The sequence below is a fragment of the Protopterus annectens genome, chromosome 1.part1 (assembly GCF_019279795.1).
Source record: "Protopterus annectens isolate FY-2018-M chromosome 1.part1, PAN1.0, whole genome shotgun sequence".
Classification (NCBI taxonomy): Eukaryota; Metazoa; Chordata; order Ceratodontiformes; family Protopteridae; genus Protopterus; species Protopterus annectens.
In genome coordinates this window covers 117,071,202-117,089,739 of record NC_056726.1, presented here as the reverse complement: position 1 = coordinate 117,089,739, position 18,538 = coordinate 117,071,202, and the positions used below count along the sequence as shown (strand labels likewise).

Below are 18,538 nucleotides of genomic sequence, written 5' to 3'. Positions count from 1 at the left end.
ACTCTCCAGGGTACTGGCCCTATAACCTACATCCTTTAGCCTCTGTGCCCACTTGTACAGCAATGACATTTTGAGCTAAGAGCAAACCAACAAAGTGAAAAACGATTCGTAGAGCACTGAGTCTCAAAGCAGCATATACAATCTAACAGCAATACATGAAACATAAGAGACTGAGAAAGTATAGTCATGTAAGAAATTACCATAACGGATGTTCAAATTCCACTAAATTCCACTATGAAGCAGTCACTTCTGGATTTTTTGTGGTTGTTTCCTCCTGCCCTGAAAGCAGCAACTGGCCTGCTTCAAAAGCTTTGTCTCTCTCCCACACCTTCCTCTGGCTGCTGATTGGCCAGCACCAAGCAGATGAATAGCAGCTAGAAGGAAGTGACTTCAGGACTTTCTTGCTCATAAAAAAACAAATACATAAATAACTAAGTTCATCTTATACAACTGTACAATGTTCTGGATAGTGCTAATTGCTACAATAGCCTTAGCTATATGGGTAGATTATCACAGCTAACTACATCTGGGAGATGAAGGAGAAGGGTCTAGGAGCCCCTGGAGAAAGGTCCTAGCAAAGCTTGACCTACAACTAGAGAAGGAATCAAGCTTATAGTGTTTTATAAAACTATGTACAGAAGAACAAGTAACAACTTCTAGAATTCTTTTAGAATCCAACCCTTTCCAAAAAGCCATAGATGAAGCCAAAGCCCTTGTAGAGTGGTCTTGACTCTGCCTGGAATGGATTTGTCAACAGTGAGTATAACAAAAGGTAACAGCCTTAGACAACCATTTGAAAACAGTCTGTTTCAACACAGGTCATCTCTTCTTACCTTCACAAGAAATGAACAATTGATCCAAAAATCTAAAGGATTCAGTTCTGTCAAGATAGTACGAGAGTTGTCTGTGGACATCCAAGGTACGGGGTATCCTTTCTCCCTCATTTTTTGATTCAGGAAAGTAAACAGGGAGATGGATAGTTTGGATTAAAGTAAACACTGATGCCACTTTAGTGATAAAAGGAGGATGAGTTCTTCTCAAAGAAAGTGTGTCCATATGTAAAATGAAGTAGTTTGACTCACCATAAGAGCTTGAAACTTGGATACTCTTTTTGTAGAGGTCAGAGCAATAAGTAAATCTGATTTCCAATCTTATGGACCTCAAGTCAGCCAGACTAGCTGGTTCAAATGGAGCAAGCTTTAGCTTCTGTAACACAAAATTAAGATCTCAAAGAGGTGCCCACCAGTTTATTCAGAGGCCTATTATGCAAAACCCATTTCAAGAGCATTTTGACATAAGACTGCCTTAAAACAGGAGGATCCATGGGCAGACATGCTGAAATGGCTGATAACTGATCCTTAATAAAGGAATAAGAAAGGCCACAGGATAGTAACTCACAAATATTGGAAAACCAGAGAACAACTAACTCTTAATGGATGCTAGTTATGTTATGGGCACCAACTAGAACACCGTTTCCATTGCTAATATATGTTTTCTAGTAGCAGGCCTTCTTGCCTCAGTTAGTACCTGCTGCACATCCTCAGTAAACAGGTGCCCAAAAGGAATTAAGACTTCATCATCTACGGTTAAGTGAAGATGATTGATGCTGGGGTATATCAAACACCCCTGTTCTTGTGTTGATAGATTCATTCTGTGAAGAAGCTTGTGGTAATTGTCCCTGGCCATTTCCAAACGAAGGAAGAACCATGGTTGTCTGGATCAGAAGGAGTCACCACAATGACCTTGGGAGATTCCTTGTGAATCTTCAGAAGTACCTGCCCTGGATATTAGTGGAAAGGGTGAAAAGGCATACAGGAATATTCCTGTCAAAAAAAAAAAAAAAGCATCTGTCTTCCAGGACTTCTTGCATGGAGTCCTGGTACAGATTTTTGCCAATTGATTGCTCAGACAGAAGGCAGACAGGTCTACCTGAAGAACTCTCCACAGATGAATCAAATTTTGGAAGATCCCTGATCTACTTTCCATTTATGAGGGTTTGCCCTTGTCCTGCTCAACTTGTCTGCCATGGAATTTACTCTGATGGAATGTAGGAGGTCTGTGAGCAAGATTGTACTGTGAATGTATATCCCAAGCTAACATGGCTAGTCTGCAAAGGGGGGATGATCTGATTCTCCCTTGCTTGTTGAAGTACCACACGGCTGTGCTATTATCTAGAACGACTTGAAGAGGTCCCAGAGTCCAAAGATGGTGTTCAGAGAGTCAAGTGCCTTGATCAGGGCAAGCATCTCCTTGATATTTATGTGCTTTTATCTGCCCTGGGTTTCCTACACACTTTGCATTTTTATACCTCCTGAAACTGCTCCTCAAACAAAGTCTTAGGCATCTATTGTGAAGGACTGCTTTGGAAAGCGCTGGGAAAGGGGAGATCTGGATTTAAGGATATTTGCTGTCTCCACCAAGTGATTTCTCTTCTGACAAACCCTAAAATAGGGGTTAGATCTACATTCCAATCATACTATTAGTGATTTTTCAGAGGGCAGAGTTAGACAGTGCCTGCAATGTCTTCCAACCTCCTAGCATACTGGATGCAACTGCCTTCTAGCCAGAGTACCGTGAAGACAGCATCATTTAGCTGTCAGAAATGGTAACAAACCATCACTTGTAATAACCATGAAGGAACTGCTAGCACTGATTACTTTGCTGCCACAGATACCCTGTTAATGTTCTTCTCAAGCAGCTACTTGCATGTTCAACCATGCCACAGCAGCACCAGTGCTGGAAGAAAATAAATATTCTCCCAAGTACCTACTCTCATAGTGGAACACAATCGACCTCTTAGTGTCAAGACAACACAAACGGCCTCTTAGTGTCAAGACATCCAAACAGCCAAAACATTGTAGAGTCTTAGACATAGAAGGCACTTTTCCTTGATGTCCAGAAAATGGACATCAATAACACTCCTGAGGACCATAAAAAAATACCTAGTTAATTACATCTGCAGGTCATTCAGAGGTGGGTCAAATCAGTACCAAGGAAGAAATAGGCACAGATCCAGGAGCTGCTACTACACATCACAAACAACCATTCAACATACAGTATACAGTCTTACCTGACAGCTGTTCTCCACCATATGCTCATGTACTGATGTTCAGTCCATGAGTGCCATATGGAACTGCAACTGAATTTCCTTTGTAAACACTGTAAATAAAGTGCCTTACAGACACGACTTTTTAGGGTCAATCATGTAGTAGTATAAATTATCATTACTCTTGCACTAACCAGAATAGCTATGCATATGGTAATTAAGACAGCTAACTTTCTCTTGCTGAACTCAGAAAATTCTGTCAGACCCACTCCCATTGTTACCATAGTAAACTCAACAGCCTAATATCTACATATACATAAAATGAAATCATGTAATGCATATGGCCCAACACTAATAAAGTCTCTAGAGGTATGAACTCCTACAACTGCTGCAGGTTATACCTTTAAACACTGGACTTTTCTACTTCTACTGCCAGCTTATAGCACTTCTCTATATAAACATACACATTTCCTACAAACATCGCTATGCATTGTTGCTATATCATGCACCACAATGGGTGGGGGCATGCTATGGTTACGGAAAGTGAAATTTGTAAATATTATACACAGGGTATAAAGCATCCCCGAAGAGCATCTACCAAACAATGTTTATCACAAAACAGGCTTCATTATAGATGAATGAGGGACAACAAAAGTCATTCATTTGCAAAAAACAGTGCTTCAGTTGGGTAACTGAAATGTTGGGACCCACTTTAGCAAGTCTTATAATAAGGAGACTGAATGGCCAAAAACAGATTTACATACATCAAGTCTGACATACACATTTCTCATTATAATCTCATTCCTCTGAGGTGTGTCTATTGCAGAGTGGTATAAGTTGGGGGGGGGCTTGAACCCCACATCAGAGTGTGCAGCAAAACTTGCCCATAGCAAAAAAAGTTTCAAAGAGAAGAGTGATGTTTGAGATTTGCTCTTCTCATGGATTTTTAAGGGTTCCCCCTCCCTGTTTTGGCACACAGTGTTATGAGTACCAACACTTCAATAAGGAGCCCTTCAATGGACCCAGGGAATTACATATCCATAAGCCTGACCAGCCTCATCAATAAGGCTATGGAAAGGATCATTATGGAATTAATAAATAGGGATACAGGTATCAAACCGACTCTGGACCCAAACCTGTTTGAATTCATCAAGGGCAGATCCTGCCTACTTAATCTTGTTGAATTCTTTGAAAAAGTTACTGTAGCAATGGATGAGAGCAGATCAGCACACACTACAAATCTAGTCCTTATAAAGGCATTCAACACCATCCCACACCCAGCTATCAGATAAAATCAATAAGCTAAATATACATCCCCATGCAACTCATTGGAAAGCAATTTGTCTCCCAAACAGAACTTAGGAAATTAGGGTGGGCTGCTCTACCTCCTCCAAAAGATCTGTCACTAGCAGTGTACTCCAGGCTTCCCTGATCAGGCCAGTCTTATTTGGCATTTACTTTTCAAAAATCAAAGCTAATGTTAAGGGTTTGAGGCTAGCAAGTTTGCAGATGACACTATGACCCCGTAAGATGACCTCGCCTAAACAAACATCCTGTAGCAACCATGAGTCCCTTGTAACTAGCACATTCCTGAAATCTGATCCCACTCTCAGAGATCTATGAACCTAGGCTGAAAATGGACTGTCCTTTCATCACCATGTATCCACAACTGGAAGAAAGCCCTTTTTCCTTATACATCTTATATCTAAAGGTATGGAATCCAGGTTGAGGTATGTAATTATTATACTTGAGCTGGGTGCTGATTAGGCCAGTCAAGGAGTATAATGACCCTTTTGGTACGCACTTGTCCAAACACTTGTCACAACTGGAATGATCCCAAGGCTCAAGTTTCTTCTTGATCTTCTCTGCAAATAAGGTGAGTATGGCTTTGGTTCTGATGTGTATTTCTCATCTCTCCATAATATGCAGAGTACTACCCATCTCAAGCACCTCCATCACCTCAAGCTTCCTTAGCCTTTACTGCCCAGGTTTCTGTACTATACAGAAAGCAGCACTGCTCACATCACTGTTTTGTACACTTTACTTTTCAACTTATTTGGCATTCTTTTGTCACAAATTACCAATGACATTGGGTCTATATTAAAAGACTGAAGAGGTGTTTCAGCAAACACCTCTTGGTCGACATGTAATGAGCGAATGCACTAAAGCACGAACTCTCAAAACAGTGGTTTCTTTCCCTGGGAAAGAAACCGCTAGCACAAACACACACACACTTTAAAACATAACAACATGGGGAGCTTCACCCCCCCCCATACCCCCCTAACTAAATATACCAACTCCGAGATCGCACTACAGTGAGGGAAACGGCGAACACATGGGGATGGCCAAGTGATTTCTTTTCCAGGGAAAGAAATCGCTGTTTTGAACATTCTCGCTTTAGTGCATTCACTCATTACGCATCGACCAAGAGGTGTTCGCTGAAACACCTCTTCAGTCTTTTAATATAGACCCATGACATTTTGTGGCAGTTGGCCACAACATCTCTGATTCTAGCTCTGACCTCCTCATTTGGACGTCCTCAACCACAGTACCCACACAACCTGAGTCTGTTAACCTGTTCCACTATTTCCCTCCTGTCTCAGGTGTTCAGCCTCTTTTGATTCCCCTGTTTGTTGCCATGACCACACTTTTGTTTGTACTCAGTTTCATCCCATTTGCCTTCAGTTTTGCATTCCAGACCCCTATAATTCGCTGAAGCTCCAGTTCAGAGACTGCTTGTAATGTCACATCATCTGCATGCAGCAACTTGACCTACAACTTTGCTAATACATTCCATTATCAATGTTAACAGGAGTGGGTGAAGAGTAGAATCCTGATGTACACCCACTCCCACTGGGAAACCCTCTGAGTATAAACACTACTTATATAATTTGATCCCTGTATACATACTGCACTAATCTGATCAATGTTTACTCATGTAGGCATTTAAACTTATTTTGACTTAAAGTAGAAAACTGGTTCTGTAATAATTATTGTTAATTCCACTTGCATGGATAACTGTCACCCCCCTTAACCTCAAAACTCCCTGTTTTAAAGGTAGAAGGTGGTTAAGGGGTAAAAAGCCTTCCACATAAACATAACTTGTCTTAGTATTTTTAAAAAGAATCAGTGCAGATGTGTTGTCTACATGATGCATTACACCAACTCCAAATATACATACTTCTAATCTGATTATTTATAAATGATGTCCAAGAGCTTATAAAAAGGGATAGCTATTCACATCTGATGTTTATTGGCCCCAAAGACAAAATCTGTAAGCACAGAAGGAAATACTGTCACGTTTGTTATTTTATTCTCAACTATACCAATAACGATGACGTGACAAACACATTTACTACTCTGCCCCTATAGATGGCAGTGCTCCAGCATTCCACCAGTAATGCAGTCTAAAATGTACTGCCAGCACGAGCACACTCTAACACCACAAATCTCAAACAATCAGAGATAAGTCTTGACAGAATCAGGGAACAACAGGGACACTTTCAAAATATAACTACTACTGACCTAAAACCTTGCAGAATACGAAAATGTGAATTAATATAAGTTTTCTGAAGTAAAAGAAGTCTGCAACTCAATTATTGTCATTATTTATTATATGTAATTCACCACCTTTTTGACAAAAGTCACCAGTTTTAGGAAGGGTTAAGAGGGACAGGGCTAAAATTTGAAACAAAATCAGGAACAGTTGACAGGTATCTCCAGCACTGATATTATCAGTAATTAACAAGGCATACATAAATAGTAAGGTCTGTGTAATGCTTTCATGTAATGGGCTAAGCACATCCCTTGTGGAACACACAACATACAGGGCCCTATCACTCCAGCACTTGAGAGGTTAGATGTTTTGTTTAAGCATACATACCAGATGACACATCATACCTCTCAAGTATACAGATTTTCAAAGAATGTCCAGACTTTTGCCTCATATTTTTGGCTTATTACTCATAAAATTGTTATTTTCTGGCAAATTATTGCCAAATCATAGAGGATGGAAGTTAGAAAATAATGACAGACATCTGAGTTTCAGACTTCATACCCTTCAGAAAATGCATGCTAATGCAAAACCTGTTATTCTATCAACTTTCTAAGTTTGTAAGAGCAATATTTAAAAAGTGTCCATATTTCTGGTCCTTTGTCCCCCCATTCTTTATGGCTTTGTCCAGATTTCTTGCTCTGAATGTCAAAAAATGTGAACACAAGACCAAGAATCACCAAAATCCACAGCCACAGTTCCCAAATCTCCAAAAAATGTGGTTAAAAGCAGTAAGTTAAGAACAGCACATTTATTGGTACGTAATCTGAATCACACCAAACAGCAGCAAACAATAAACCAAGCGCTTTCGCTCGGTTATTACCGAGCTTCTTCAAGGTTAAAAAAAAAAAAAAAAAACCTTGAAGAAGCTCGGTAATAACAGAGCGAAAGCGCTTGGTTTATTGTTTGCTGCTGTTTGGTGTGATTCAGATTATGTACCAATAAATGTGCTGTTCTTAACTTACTGCTTTTAACCACATTTTTTGGAGATTTGGGTACTGTGGCTATGGATTTTGCAGATTTCTTGCTGCAAGGGGTTGAGAGCTATGGGCAGATATCCTGGCCACCTTGTACAGAGAAATAAAATAAGGGACAGCTAGAGGCCTTGAGCTGTCACAGAACATTGTTTTCCCATTGTGGATCTCCAAGAAGTATGTGGATGGTCAGTGTATGTACAAACCAAATAACTGGTGTATTTCATTTCTATACATAGAGTTCTGTATTTAAAATCTCACAAAGTTATTTTACTGTGTTTACTGGCATTAATTCAGTCTTTTAAAAGTGCATTCTCTGGGAGTGTAAAACATAATGGAAGGTTTCTGGCAAGAATATTTTGGCTCAGAAATGTAAAAAAATAAAAAATAAACACAACATTGCCATATATGTGTGTTAGACATACCACACAGTACTATTAAAAGCAAATATGGCCTTAATTACATGTTACAGGGTTAATCTCTAAGTTTTAGCCTAAGTGAAACACGTTCATTAAAGCATTAACAGCAAAAAAAAAAAAAATACAATATTAATCTGAAAAGTTAGAAACTAAGATCTAAATTACATATATCCCAAAAGACATGGCATTTAAACCATAAGCACGTCAATTAACGTTCATGTACAGCCAGAACCCCTCTGGAAATGGAATCTTAGACTTCAAAGGTTGTGCTGTTAATATCTCTGTTGGTACATCTTAAAGTGCACTGGTCATGTTCTAAAGCACGTGTTTAACAAAGCTTTGGGGTTCAGTATAACCTCCTTATAATACATAACACCAAATTATACAATTTTTGAAGCAAAAAGTATGTTGTTTTTGCATTTTATTTTGATGGCAAGGATGCCCCCTGAACATGTCTCAGAACTGAAAATCCCTGCCACGACATCATGAAAGGCTGAACCCACAATGCCTCGCTATCTAAATTAATGTATAAACTACTGCATTTCCATGTCAAATGCATCACAGTTAGTTTCTTTCTTCCTAGAAAGGTAAACTCTCAACTAGTTCTTGCAGATGGAACACTTCACACTGAAAATTAACAAACAGGTTCATAGGTGATTACTAAGCTAATGGCACAACAGCCTTTACAACCTTAGCCAATAATGCACAGGATATGGCAATATTACATTTTAATTCCCCAGATATGGGCTAGGGTAGTGTCAAGGTAGTGGGTCTTTGGGTGTTGCTGCCCTGAGTCATTTTACACACTGCCTCTGTCCATAAGGGACATGGGCAGCACCACAGGAGTGAATTTATGGCTCCCCATCCATTTATCCAAATTTTTTTTGAGGAGAGTGATGTATGGGATTTCTTTTATGAATATAGGAAGTTTATCCCATAGAAGAGGTAGCCTTCGGGATAGGAATTTCTGTCTCCAGCATTTTCTGTTAAGAGTCACAAATAAGGTTCAGGTCTATGGAACATCTAACCCTTGTATAATTTTTCCTGTGAATATGTGACATTTTCATCAGGGCTGGATCAGAGAATGTCTTGTGGGTCAAGCTTAAGTCCCCTCTTAATAAACAATATGAGATGGAGTAATGGGATAGGGCCTTTAGTCAGTCTGCATTAGGCATGGGTTTTGAAGTTTGTATTTTTTTTAGTGAGAAACCTTTGGGGTCACTCCACTTGGTATAAGTGCTTGTTCTGGTCCATGCAGAAGGGAGCATTGTATGTGATTATGGGCCTGATGGGGGCCGAGTATGACTTCTGTTCATCTTGATGCCATGGCTTTACTTATAAGTTGAGACATGGAGAAGGAATTTCCTCACTACTGCAGCTTTCTGGTGGTCAAAGTTTAGGTTACTATCTTTCTGTGTTCCTAGGTCCCTCACCACTAGGTCTAATTTTAGGGGTGTGCTAACAATATTGTAATTTGCAGGTATATCTGATTTACCGAAGGGTATGATTACACATTTTTTAGCATTTGGTTTCAGACCATGGTTTTGGCACCAGTCATTTTTTCATTTTTAGGCCTGTTTGTAGTATGTCAACATTGACTGAGGATTCAGTGATTGCTCCCAGCTTGCAGTCATCTGTGAACTTGGTAAGGCAGAGGCTCCCAACATTCCCTTTCACTTCAGAGAAGTATATATCAAACAGTAGGGGTCCCAACACTGAGCCCTGTGGGTCACCGCTAGTAACAGGTTTTTATTGGGAGTGGCTTCATCTATCCAGACATGTGTCCTGACAGTGAGCCAGTTTGGGGGCTTTTCCCTAACTCAGTAAGTTTATCTATAATGCCAGAGTGGGGAATTGTGTTGAAAGCTTTGATCAGGTCACCCTCATCCATGGCCCTGGTAACTTTCTCAAAGTCCACAAGATTCAGCAGATAAGACCTCCTCCCTTTGACAAAGCCAAATTGGGTCTGGTGCAGTGTTAGGAGAGTTCCTCTGTTGTTATTGATCAGATAGGTCTATTATAACTCTCTCCACTGCAGATAAGACTGGTCAAGCTTATGGGTGTATAGTTCCCGGCATCAGTTGATGGGCCTCCCCACTTGTGCACAGGGAAAACTGTTGCATTCCTCTGGGACAAAGTCCATCCAGAGGCTGTGGTTAAAAAGGGTTTCTAGAGGCCCTGATAAATTATTTTTTTCAGCTATTTAAGAAGCATCTTGGAATGTTGCCAGGATCCACGGAGGCTGTAATTTTGGCATTAGCGAGCACAGTAAGGATTTGTTCACTCATAATGTCAAGTAGGGGGATGGTAGCAGGTAGTGTGGTAGGAGGTGATGAGGGGGTAGAAGTTTGAAATGAACTTGTCAGCCAGCAGGTTTGCTACAGTTTCAAGATGGGTGTTACGTATTGCCGTTCATGATTAATTTAGCACATTAAATTAAAACAAACAAAAAAGCCTTATGTTTATCTTTTACCTGGGAGGCTATCTTTGCCTATAGTTTGCTTTGGCAGATTTAACCAGCTCTCTAATATGTTTGCTTAGACTGGTGAGTGTCTTTTTGCACTGTTTTTTCTGTTCCTTCTCGGCTTTGGAGAGGATTTTTTTTCCTTTTGTTGAATAGCCTGTTTATGGTAGGGGTCCACCAGCATGGTTTACTTTTGCCAGTAATCATAGGTTTGACTCAGACAGGTACTGACTCCTCTATGTACCTATGAATGTGGTTGTACGGTGTTATTGTTATTGTATGTAGCTCAGAATAGGCATCAGTGTCATCTGGGTTCAGAGGGGCTTGTAAGTTTAATAAGCTGTCACTTAATTTGAGGTAATTGGCCTTAGCAAGGCTCTTAACAGGTTTGGAGTTTGATGGAGGTTCTAGGTTAGTTTTAATACTAAAGGAGATCATTTTGTGGTTAGATCTTACCAGTGAGGAGTTAATGCATGGGAGGGAGCAGCATCCCCCCATGTCTGCGGATACCAGGATATTTGTACCTCTACCTGGGGAGCTAACTAGTTGTCCTAGGGTGTTTGCTTTGACAAAGTCCAAAAACCTCTCAACAAGTGAATTATGGGTCGTACAAGTCTTCCAGTTTATGAAGGGGTAGTTGAAGTCATCCATAAGTCTGGCGTTAGGATGAATGTAAAGAGATTCCAGTAGGTGTGGTTTTCCAAACTTATTTTAGGGGGTCTGTATCTAGCAGGGATATGACAGGGGGTTAAACCTATGGTTAGTTGGGTAAGAAGCAGCTGCAGCAAGTCATGTCATTGGACCAGTCTAGCAGTGTACTTGTCCTTTATGAACAGTGAGATGCCCCCAGCCTTTGTTTTATCCTGAGCTGAGGGGGATCAAAATGTATGAAAGACCACTGGTGATGAAGCAGTGAAACCATTATGTAAATAAGACGCAGCTCTTCTAAAAAGGTAAGCTATGTAATGCTCTGCAGCTGTATGTAAATCTTTGCTCAGTTCCTACAATGACATCATAGTACAGTTGAAGTTATAAAGAAAAACAGAGTAAACAGTGAAACTAAAAAGTTAAACAGCACACTATAATCTTTAACAAAATCACTTGCAACTTTATCATGAGGGGTACAAAGGAAGAAGAAATCAGTTGTAAAACAAAGATGCTCCAGACATTACCAATACAATTTAAATACATCAAGTCAAATATTAATTAAGCTTTAAAATCTTTGCAGTTAACAATTCACAAATAAATAAATAAATAAATAAACATCAGTAGCTACTTCATGCTAGCATGCTACATGAATGAAGAAAAATCCAACTACTAAAAATTACCTCTACAGCAAATAGAGATAATCACAATATATTAGAGCTGGGATTCATATCGTCGCACTGCATTCTTGCGCAAAGCTTGCACCGTTTCAAGGCAGTTTGCAGTATTGCATACACTAAACAAATATCTAAAGTGAAGCAGGCAGCGCTTTCATGCAGGTAATTGTGTTATAGTCTACATAGCTCAGCAGTGCAGCAAACATGCAAGCAGACTCATCTATGCAGTGAAACAAGAACATAAAAAGTGCAAATCCCAATCCATAGAGTGGCCACGTTACTTTGTACTAATATTGTGAGAGCTAAAAATGCTATCTCACTGACTGCTGCATACTGAAATAAAGTCATTTATACAGAGCTATAACTGACATACTAACATGTCCCTCAGTAAGATGGCACAAAGCAGCACATAATGATATAAGGGTACATGTAATTGTTAACATTAATGGAAACGTGTCCAATACATAAAATGGGGCAAAAAAAAGCTGTATAGAAAGTGGGGAAAATAGGAAGGCAACAAGCAGACAGTCACACACAGAAGGACAGCATACCAAGAGTGCAGCAGGGCATGCTCAGTGCACTAAATAACTATTTTTTTAGAATATCTCAGAAAAATTGTGTCTTAAACAGCACAGAATGTTCAGAACAACCTAAACTAGTGTTTTCTAACCTAAACTAGTGTTTGCTATATACAGCTTCACAAAGCATACTTGCAAAATAGGAATATAACTTTAGACAAGTTTTGGAGGTGTAAGTGGCAACACCTGAAAATTATGTGGCAAGACAAAGGTGGTACACCAGAGTGGGGGGTATTGTGAGGTACAAGCAGCATCATGAAGTCTGCTGCTCTGCATCAGATGGACACTACTCTGATCCATCTTTAGATGATGGTTCAGGGTGGCTGGTGGCATGGAACACACCATTTTATGCTTGCTTGAAGTCTGGCGATGGCCAGGTGAGCAAATCTGCAATTCATTCTAAGAAGCCCTCTTGTTTCAGTTGAAACTTGCACCATCTACTTAAGCTGTGACTCAACCACCCTAGTTAATGGGCCAGAGTATCTGCCAGTGAGCTGTTAAGATCCCTTTCAGATCAGGCAATGAGAACTGCACCACCCTCCCATGCTGCAGTCTCAGCACTTGTTGAGCACATCTATCAACTGGACCTATAGGGACTAGACACAAATGGAAGTTTGTCACAACTGAATCTATCTTACCCATGGATACAGTGCTTTGTCTCTGAGTTTTTAAGTTTCTTTAGCTTGTCAGAGATACATGGGCATATCTGTATCTCAAGTCTTCCTTGCATTTTAGTGATTGAGAATGGTGGCTAACTTAATACAAAATTAATCAAGTATCATTAGGCAATGTATGCTCAAATAAAGTGGTTCCCAAGTTCTCTATTGGTTATCCTTCCATGTACCACTTGAAACTATCATCTTAGGTGATGTAAACATCAGCTGGTTTTCCACAACAGTGCCAAATCAGCCTCCCTGTATAAACCTTTTCAGTGTTACTCAATCAACTCCACTACCAGACACAATAAATGCACAGGGCATCACCCATACTACCCTGGATGCTACCTAATAACCCAAACATCAGTGATGCAGGGGTTCTACCAGATACCCTATGTCACCACCACCATCCAATATCTGTTCTGTGCTCTCTACCTACAAGTGTTAAGATAGGAACTTACTTACCCCACAGTACTGATTGCCATTGAATATTTGAGGTGGCAGTGGATTGCCTTGTGATGGCTGCTTCTCTTTGGGAATGTTCTTGTACATCCATATCCTCTGGCCCTCTACCATAGTAATATCAACCTCTGCAAAATCAATCTTGTGGACTTCAAGAAAATCCAGAATCTCTTGCTGCCTCTTCTTGATCTGTAAGAAAACAGGAAAATACAAAGTGATTTTACATCACACTGCCAACACAAACTTAGTAGCGTTTTTGTCACAAGTAACAATACCTCCAAGTTATATAATTTCACATTGCATCCTATGCTATCATCTTGCTTTTTGATTTCCACTAACTAGACATAGCTAGCAGTCTAGCTCATTGATGAAAATGCTATAATCCACAACAATTAACTTTATGGTATTATCTCCCTAATACTGATCCAGAATTAAAATAAAAAAAATACTGAAAATGTCTTTAATGCTTATACCCCGTATGCATGACTACAGAGAACCAAACGCACTTCCAGGCTGTAAGCACTATCTTATGCACACTTTATGCAGAAACCTAAGCATTTGAAGAAAACATAGAAACACAAAATTCCAAATGTTTGGAGGACTGTGCTTGCGACTTACAAAAATATATTGCAACAGTATGTATCTTTCTCTTTCGAATTAAGATAAGTGGAAATACTGCAATCAAATATTCAGCAGTGAAAAGTCTTCAATTTCTTGTTTTACATGAGTAGTTTTTTATACTGCAAAAGCTGGCTAATGTTAAACAGACGATCCGACACAAACAGCAGCAAAATTACAACAATCCATATTTGTTTTGTTACAAACTGATTCAAGAGTGAGTCCAGATGGATATGCATACAGATTACAATAGCATCAACATTCAAAGCCTGTTTACAAAAAGTGAGCTCTTACATGCCTTAAACTGGGTAATATAGGCTCCTGATAAACATGTATAAAGGAAAATCAGACATAAATTTAAAGTTTGAAACTGTTAGGCCCCAAACACTTTGATACCACACTTGTTTTTTTGTGCTGACCTGTGTGCATGTGCAATAAACATAATGGTTCACCCCAGTGTGGTAGTCTCAAACACTCCTGAAGTTATCACCCATTCACAAGAGTCGTAGTGCACCGATCATTGTCCTAAACATGTATTTCAGTCTCAGATCTGCTGTAGCTCCCATGTCAGCTCACTCACATTGTAGTAGTCTGGCAGTGCAATTAGGCAAACTTCTAAAGGCATCTATAATTTGTAAGAGAATTCTGTAAAACTCATCATCATCTCCTTTTGGCTTATCCCGGTTAGGGGTCACCACAGTGGAACAACGGTCTGCAGAACGATTGGCAGTGGAGTTTTATGGTGTTGGGTTGCCAGCCCCGCGCCCAACCTTCCACAGAAGGCACACACATGCACACACTCACACCTAGGGCCAAGTTAAAGTGTCCAATCCACCTACAACATGTATTTGGGATGTGGAAGGAAACCGGAGCACCTGGAGAAAACCCACGCGACCACAGGGTAGACATGCAGACTCCGCACAGAAGGCACCCCAGCTGAGAATCAAACCAGAGAAACTCTTGCTGTGAGGCTGCCCAAGAAAATTCTGTAAAACTAATTTAAAAATTTAGCTTAAAGTGCTGTTCAAATCAACTGGTATGACTGCATTATTACCAGTCATAATGAGTGGCAATAAACTACTTGACTGTGCAGAACTCTGTAGACAAATTGGAAACTGCAGTAATGAATCTAAAATGCATTGTCCATTTATTTTGTAGACAAATTAATTTTCCAGTTACCACTAATGTACACAGTACCACTGATGTATACTACCCCATCCAGCATTAGAATGCTACCAGGGAGCTCAGTTTTTCTAGTGAAAAATACCTTGACAGCTGAATAGCATAAACTAGAAACAACTGCAATTACAAAATTATTTAAATTTAAAAATCAAACTGTTTTGGTTCACTTGCTGTAGTTCACTTTTCCACCCATCAAACAACCTTTTACAATTCTTCAGTATAAGCACTTTAATAACGTTTCCTAAAGGAAAAAAGAATCTTAACTCTTCATTAACTGGGCTGAGAGGAAGATCTCTTTTATTTAGCCATATATTATTTTCTAGAGTTTGGACTCCATATAAGATGTACAGTACTTTTAGTGAGAAAACTAGAGTAAGTGGGGAGGGGGAAATCAGGCTTAGCCTATTCAAGCTGCTAGATAGGTTTTTGTGTGGGCTGATCACAGACCTCATTTCCATAATACACAAACTTGTGAACTAAAAGGAAGAACCACAGTTATCTTAACCACAGCACAGCTGCAAATATAAGCCTTGTTCCATTCACTCTTTAAGCAACACTTTGGAGATTAAGTTTATCAGTGAGTAGATGTAGAGAAGACCCATCTGTCAGGGGACAGAGAATGCACTGGCCGCTCATGTTTCCTTGCATAGGTATCCAGTCCAAAATTTCTCCAAACTGCTAGCTCTTCTTTGAAGCAAGCAGATTTCCCTCTGGAATTCTAATCTATGACTAGAGTGTGGAAGATGCTAGGGTCCATTCTCCATTCATGAATGGTTACCTTACGCTTGGCACAGTTCATATGCTGTGGCATAAAGGTATGAAAGGATATAGGATGCCTGAAGGTGAGGGCAGAGGTACCTGACTAGGTCTCACACCACCATCTATACCCTGCACAACAAGTAAGCCTCTCACCCCGTTTATACACCTTACTTTGCCCAATAAAGAATTCTCATGGGCCTTGCAGTAAACGTTAATCTAGCTTCCCATACCTTTGGAAATGAATTCTTTGGACAGTGGTTATCCTTTCTTGCCTTCAGCAAAAGAAATTAAGAGTTGTTCTGACATTCTAACATCTTTAATTATGCCCATATTGTACCTCAACTGGATTTCCAAAGAGTATAGTTCCTTTTCTTTTGGTTCTCAGGTGCAGGAAAAAAATGCTAAGGGAATGGCCTGGTTTAGTGCTACTTCTGTGATCACCTTCAGCATGAAACTGGGGTTGGTGCAAAAGGTAGCCTTGTCTTTGTGGAAAATAAGGAAGGATTCTTTGCACATCAAGGTCTGGGGTGCTAAAAAGTGCTACAAAAATCTGTTTATAAACATGAGAGGTTCAGTGTAGTAGTAGCAGTTGGTTAAAGGAGGCAAAGTCATTTCTTCCATCATGAAGTCTAGGTCTCAGGCTGCAGCCAGGGTCTGCCATGGGGGCATTATGAAGAATGCTTTTCAACAACTGGTGGTATGAATGCTGAAAGAGGGTCCAGAGGTAGGCAGGCAAATCAGAAATGGCAGATATGTGCACCTTTACTGTGTTGTATGCTATGCAAATAAACAATAACTCAGAGATATTGGAAAACTGTAGGCACGTCCATCTATATGGTGTGTAGGTTCCACCTCTGATACAAGAGAGAAAATATTTTCCATTTAATTAGGTACTATTTCCTGGTGCTTGACCTCCTACCTCCCCTGTGATATTAAGCAAATCTTTGGGAGAAGGGTGCCCAACAGGAATTAAGGTCATCTCCTCCAGAATGCTAAACTCAGGAAGGACAGGTTGGAGAAAATAAAGGGCCCCCAAACTGTATCAAGAGGTTGACATGCTGTGGCAACTGGAAGGGTTTTCCCTCACCATCTGAAGAATATGGGAGAACCATTGCTGCCCTAGCTAAAAGGAAAACATAAATACAATTTCTGCTCTTTCCTCTTTTATCTTTTGGATTACATCTAGAGGCGCAAGGGAAGTGAAGGGAAAGCATACAGAAACACTCTTCTCTAATTTAGGGAGAAGGTATCCACTGCCCAGGCTTGTTTGTGGAGTGACCTAGAGTGGCATTTACTTAACTGCCTATTGCTTGGAGAAGCAAAAATATCCATCCCTGGAATTTCCCACCAGTTGATCAGGTATACAAAGGTTTCATCTATGTAGAATCTATCTGTGTGAACCTGCTCAGGTTCGGCTTAAGAGATCTACCATGAAGTACTTCTATGAGGGCATGTAGGTCACTGTTAGCAGTGGACTGAATCTGACTGCTTTCTTCAAGGTCTGCATGGCTAGCCTGCAGAGATGGTAACAGCATATTGCGTGTCCATCTGCTGCATAAAGTCCCACATTACTGTGATGTTTCCGTGATTATTTTCATAGTCCTTGATACCATACTGTTTTGAAGGCTCTCATAACATACAGCGCTGCTAACATTTCTTTAAGGTTTATGTACAGTTTGCTCTGCAATGACCTTCAAATGTTCTATATCTTCAGATCTACAGTATTGTCTCTTATTGCCTACTCTGAGGCATCTGTGATCAGGATATGACAGGAGAAAGTTTGATGTAAAGGTATACACTCATTTCTTTAGATGCCTGACTAACCAGTCAAATTCTTGTAACACTGGTATTACTACTTCCAGACCTTAGGAGCCACTGTAACTTCATCATGTAAATTCCAGCTACAGGCATTATAAGGATAGTCAAATCCATGTAACCTAGAGTAGTAAGGACTTGACTAGAAGTCTGCTTGGTTTTGACTGCTATAGTTCAAAAGAAGTCTTAGTGTGCAGCCTTCTCATAGGGAGAAAGGCCCTGCAGCAGTTTGGTTTAAGAGTCTGGGCTTGCATAAGGACAAATATGGATGCACTGGGGTCAAGCATTCTGTAAATACCCTGTGCACCACAACTACACCAAAGGGCAAAGATGTGAACAAAAAGTGCAATCCCCTACCACAAGCCTCAGGCATTGCCTGTATCCTTTGAATACTGGCATATTTAGGCAGACATGCTTGAGGTCTAATGTGACTATGAGTGTCTTCAGTGTCAACAATTTAAATTCTGGGACCTTTAGTCATTTGCTTAACTTTGACAGGACAAGAATAAGTCCTCAGTTTCCATATTTCCTTACTACAAGAAAATGTGTGGAGAAAGCCCTTTAATTTCTGTCTATGAAACATATTTTCTGGTCAATTGGTCCAGCATTTCTTTTGGGGTTGGTTTTACAAGGTGCTGCTGGTCTTCACTGACTCTTATGATTCCCCTTCTTTTGGGTTTTCCACAGGAA

General features: G+C 40.0%; 1 protein-coding gene across 2 annotated transcripts in view; it reads right to left on the bottom strand.

Moving 5' to 3' along the window:
- The window catches only part of SH3BGRL2 (SH3 domain binding glutamate rich protein like 2), a 453,595-nt gene that overhangs the window by 131,429 nt on the left and 303,628 nt on the right, over nt 1-18,538 (bottom strand). For both annotated transcript variants that reach the window (XM_044073724.1, XM_044073719.1), the window contains exon 2: nt 13,478-13,663. In XM_044073724.1, coding sequence (XP_043929659.1) covers nt 13,478-13,663 — 186 coding nt within the window. The remainder of the gene's footprint in view (nt 1-13,477; nt 13,664-18,538) is intronic.